Source organism: Hipposideros armiger, unplaced genomic scaffold, assembly GCF_001890085.2.
Source record: "Hipposideros armiger isolate ML-2016 unplaced genomic scaffold, ASM189008v1 scaffold_2164, whole genome shotgun sequence".
Classification (NCBI taxonomy): domain Eukaryota; kingdom Metazoa; phylum Chordata; class Mammalia; order Chiroptera; family Hipposideridae; genus Hipposideros; species Hipposideros armiger.
This window is the reverse complement of record NW_017733512.1, coordinates 45,452-50,408: the sequence shown is the minus strand read 5'-3', so window position 1 is coordinate 50,408 and position 4,957 is coordinate 45,452. Positions and strand designations below refer to the sequence as shown.

The 4,957-nt window shown below is 46.4% G+C and overlaps 1 protein-coding gene across 1 annotated transcript in view; it reads left to right on the top strand.

Annotated features, from left to right (window-relative positions):
- Positions 1-407: 407 nt before the first annotated feature.
- Positions 408-4,957, top strand: part of LOC109378567 (butyrophilin-like protein 3) — a gene marked incomplete at its 3' end in the record, with an annotated part of 46,188 nt that continues 41,638 nt past the window's right edge. Inside the window, exons 1-2 of the mRNA XM_019634899.1 lie at positions 408-465; positions 3,691-4,038. Of these exons, the coding sequence (XP_019490444.1) occupies positions 408-465; positions 3,691-4,038 (406 nt within the window). The remainder of the gene's footprint in view (positions 466-3,690; positions 4,039-4,957) is intronic.

Sequence of the window (4,957 nt, the reverse complement as noted above, 5' to 3'; positions counted from 1 at the left end):
CCCACACCCATAAAGTTCTACATGTCAGATTGGGCCTTAAGATGTATCTGCATCTGACACTACCATGCCACCCACCCAGGGCACAGTCTTGACCCAGGAAAAACCCCTCCCAGTGCGCCCCACCCCCCTTCCTATCATTGCTTCCTTGGTCTGAGATGGATGTTTATGACCGGCCAATAAATGCAGTGATTCAGAGTGCAGAGTTCCCTCTCCCCTAACACACAGGGTCATGTATAGGTCAGGTGACTCTAAGAAGAATGGTGCAGCTTGCCATCAGCGCAAGCTTGGCCTCTTCATGGCTCCTCAGCTCAGAAGCTGGGCTGACCCCTCTTCTTTCTAATTAATCCATCCACCTGTCCCTGCTGTCGTCTGTTTCCACAGTGTGAGATCGGCCTGCAGACACATCCATGGGCCTTGGGGTCCTTGTGCTCACTTTGCTTCTCAGCCTCCTCAGGCTGGGGTCAGGTAAGTCTCCAGGCAGGACTCTCTCTCTCTCTCTCTCTCTCTCTCTCTCTCTCTCTCTCTCTCTCTTCTTTTTGGGTAATGTTTTGAGTTCTTTAGCTACATGATCACAGCACAATGAGATGGGGCATATTTCTTGCTTGCGTTTCCTCAACTTCTGCGCCAGGCTAACAAGTATCAACGCCAGTGGCTGTGGGAAACAGGGGTGGCGTAAAGGTCTCGGGCACTGTGCACACTGTGATAGTAGCCCAGGACTCACAGCAAAGAGTGCTGAAGACAAGCCTGATAGTGGGGAGGAGACAGAGCAAGGATGTGAAAGTGAAATAATTAAATGTTTGTTCCAGATGTGCTGTGGAGTTTAGGCAGGGGGTCTCTACTAGGGCACCAGGTTTCTGACATGGGTGCCGGGGTAGAAGGAGACACTGATTAGGATGTTTTGGGAAAAGATAATGGTCCAGCTGTGGACATGCTGAGTGGGAAACACCTGTGGTGTGTGACCTGAGGGTGGGCAAAGTTGTCCTGATCTGTTGAGTGAGGACTAAGTTGTAACCTGGCATAGTCTGAGAGAAAGTCCACTTTTCTTTCTTCTTCTCATTACGACTGACACAAAGGCTGGTGTGTAAGATGTTGGGTAACTGAATAAAGTTCATGGAGGAAGCTGGAGGCTGGAGTGGATCCCTGTCTCTGGACAGGTGGTGTCCAGTCTACAAGGTCCAGTCTGCACAAGTTCATTCTGTCACTCATCTGCTGTGTCTGTTGTGTAGATCATGGAAAAGAAGAGAGAAATGAGGGCAATCAAATCATGCTCCATGTTTCCACAGCAAAACCCATCTGTCTTCTTCACAGGACAGTCTCTCACTCAAGTTCATTCTCACCCATTTTCTGATGAGTTTCTTTGACTGCTTTGTTTCCTGGAGAGGCAGCAGGGTGTCATGGAAATGACCTTAGAGGCAGAAAGACTTTATTTTAAACATTCATTTCCTCTGCTTATGAACTGTGTGGCTCACAACCCTGCCAGGTGTCAGTGTGCTCCTTGTGACAGGAGATGGCATCACACCCTTATCAGGCTGCTGTAGCGATCACATGAGTTTGTGTACGTAGAGCAGAGCACAGCGTTCTATTAGCACAAAGCCTGTGTTCAACGACAGACAGTTTTTCCTCGTTGGTCCCTGGGGGAAGGAAGAGTAAAGGGTGTCAGGAGCTGTTGTAGACAAGGAAAATGACAGCAGCAGTTAGGGCTGGTCAGAGGAACAGAGACACTCCAGGGAAAGGTTCTCTCAGTTCAAGAGCCTCCCACAGCCTTAAAGGCACAACAGCAGCAGCCCAGCTGACCTATGCTGAGCCCTCAAAGCAGAGCAGGAACAAGGGTCTGACTGCAGGGGGGCTGGTGAGGAGGTGATACTGGGAACAAAAGTGAGGGAGAGGAAAGAGTGAACCCAGAAGGGAGGAAAACCAAACAGAGTATTCTAAGGAGCAGATTACTGACATGGAAACACCTTCTAAGGGGCCACATAGATTGCAACCCAGAATCATCCCAACATTCACTGCCTCCTGCCCCCAATGGGGTTGAGAAACCCCACTATGGTTCATTCTCAGCGCTTCTGGGTTGACTTGCACCAGACTGAGCAGGTTCCAAAGGGCAGAGAAAGCCCTCAGCAGGGAGCAGAGGCCAGGCTCTTGGGTGGGGCCTGGGACATGCCCAGCCCACTGCAGGAGGACTCAGGGTGGGGTGAGGGGCAGCACTCAGTGTCTGCTTGGCCAGGTCAGTGGCTCAACAGAGATCCTGCAAAAAAGTCAAATCTTATATCATAAGATTCTTCTTCAAAAGCATGAGCAAAATACCTTTCAGAGAGAATTTAAAAACATATTTAAAGTAAGAAATAATGGGTGCTAAAGTAAAAATATTCACTTACTTGAAAATAAATGATCCCTGGTTGAATTTCCACATGTTTGAAAAGGAAATTCACACTGTAACCAGCTTTTCTCTGGAGTATTCGCACCCCACCACATTTATCTATGCACATATCAGAACTGCACATATGTGAATTAATCAAGAGACATTGCCAATCAAAGAGGTGTGTTCAAGAAGATAAAGGGAGTAAGCCTCCATAGTTTGTGATCTCTGTAAAGAAGAAATATAGTCATTACAAGTGATCAGAGTGATTTATAGCAGGAAAATTAATGACATGATCTTAGCAAATGAGCAAGTGGCAAAGAAAAAGGTGCTCATCATTCATAATGGAACTGCTTTCTGTGGAGCCCATGCTCCAAGCTGAACACCGTGCTTGGCCTGGGGGGTGCTGTACTGAGCAAACAGACAGGCCTTGTCTTCACAGAGCTGATAGTCATGCAGGAGAGACTCGCAGAAAAGTAATACACATTCCAAACAAGATAATGAAGAAAGTTTCAAAATGAAAATAAGGGCAAAGCTGCACCCAGAAAATAGAGACAAATCAGAGGTAACACCTGTTGGTAAAGCTGAATGAAGCTTCGTTCAGGCCAACATTACAAAGTGGAGAAAAGAAATTGTTACACAAGTAAGAAAGTACACTGCATGGAAATGAGAGACAGCAAGAATTCACTGAAGAGAAAATCTATGAAGTAAAAACTGCAAAATCTCTTTGTGTCATATATGTCTCTCAGAATTTGGCAGAACAAGTAGATAAATAAAATAATGAAGCACAAATAAAGGTTTAACCTATGGACAAAGACATTCCTTTTTTGTGCCATTGAAGCATTCATAAGATAGAGCATGTATTTGAAGGGAACAAATTGCCCCAAACTGGAGATTTTATTGTTAATACTCCCCTTTTGGAAAATAGGTCATCTTTAGTTTTTAGCAAAGAACATGAAAAGGGGCTGTTGTGAGTGTGTGGTGACGCAGATGGGCAGGGAGGACAGAATGTGGGTATAGATTCTCCTCCCATCAGAGGTCAGCATTTGGAAAGTGCTCTCATGCCCTTGATTAACTTTCTCAGTCTCTCTGAGACATTGTGTTCTCATCTTGGAAATGGGAATATCAATAACATACGCCTGTCGGGATGTTTGTGAAGACAGAATGAAGTAATGGATGTGAAAGGGCTCTATCAAGTGTAAGAAATGTACAGATTCAGGTCACTGGTTTGGAAAGGAGATAATGTGGATGTCACACCCTTGGGCACACACAGCCATGAGTAGGACACACTGAGAGGGTCTTTTCTCAGTTATTTCCTGTGCTTCCTTCCACAGGCCAGTGGCAGGTGATGGGACCAGACAAGCCCGTCCAGGTTGTGGTTGGGGAGGACGCAGTGTTCTCATGCTTCCTCTCTCCTAAGACAAGTGCAGAGGCCATGGAAGTGTGGTTCTTCAGAGATGAGTTCCGTGCTGTGGTGCACCTCTACAGAGAGGGGAAAGACGAGCTCCATATGCAGATGCCGGCCTATCGAGGGAGGACTGAATTACTGAAGGACTCCATAGCGGAGGGGCGTGTCTCCCTGAGGCTGAAGAATGTCACTCTCTCAGACACTGCTACCTATGGATGCTGGTTCAGTTCCCAGACTTTTGACCATGGGGCCACGTGGAAGCTACAGGTGTCAGGTCAGTTGCTTATTTCACAGAACTCATAACTTAGTTGTTTGGTAGAGCCATCTGGGACTTCATGAACATATTGCTAAATGAGGAGTCTTTTTGACATTTTCTTCATGTCATTTAGTTAGAAAATGCATCCTGAACTAGCTCTTTCTGTTTTGTACATATTGTTTTTTCTTGTCTTTGTTTTTGTTTTGTTTTTGGTTGTTTGTTTTTTTCTGCATGTGTAGATTTAGGTAACCACCACCACATCAGGTTATAGAGCTCTCCCATCACCGCTAAGATTTCTTTCTGCTACCCCTTTGTAGTCTCAGCGATCCACCTCACCCACCAACTTCCCCAACCCCTGGCAATCACAAATGGGCTCTCCATCACTATAATTCTGTAATTTCAAGAATGTTATAGGGTTGACTTAAGCTATATGGTAGAGTGAGAAGAACTTTTATTTTTCCACTTAAAGTCACAACAAGTCAGACATAAGATCCCCTGCTCACTACACAAATACATCTGAGAGATCCACACATCAAGACCTGCGAAGGTGGGCTTATGGAAGTAAGCAGGGGAGGAAAGATGGGGGAAAGACAAAGATGGGGCTCCAGTTGCAGTTAGGCACTTGCTGTGGGCCCAATTAATGAAATAGTGGTGTAGGAGCCAGGCTGTAGCCCTAATACAGCAGACCAGAGGGTAAGAAGGGCAGAAGCAACATTCTGGCCTGAGTAGGCTGTGCCCATTGTGGCTAAACCTGGCAATAAGGGCGGAGATGTAGCAAAAAGGTGTGGCAGCCATGGGCTAGCTGTGGCCATTACGAGCAAGAAGACAAAGCTGCACACTCACAAACTCACCTCCCCTTGCTTACTCTATGACCCCCACCACTCATGGCGGAATCCGATAGAGGCAGTGAAGATGCCTTGGGTAGCAGAGTGGCTGG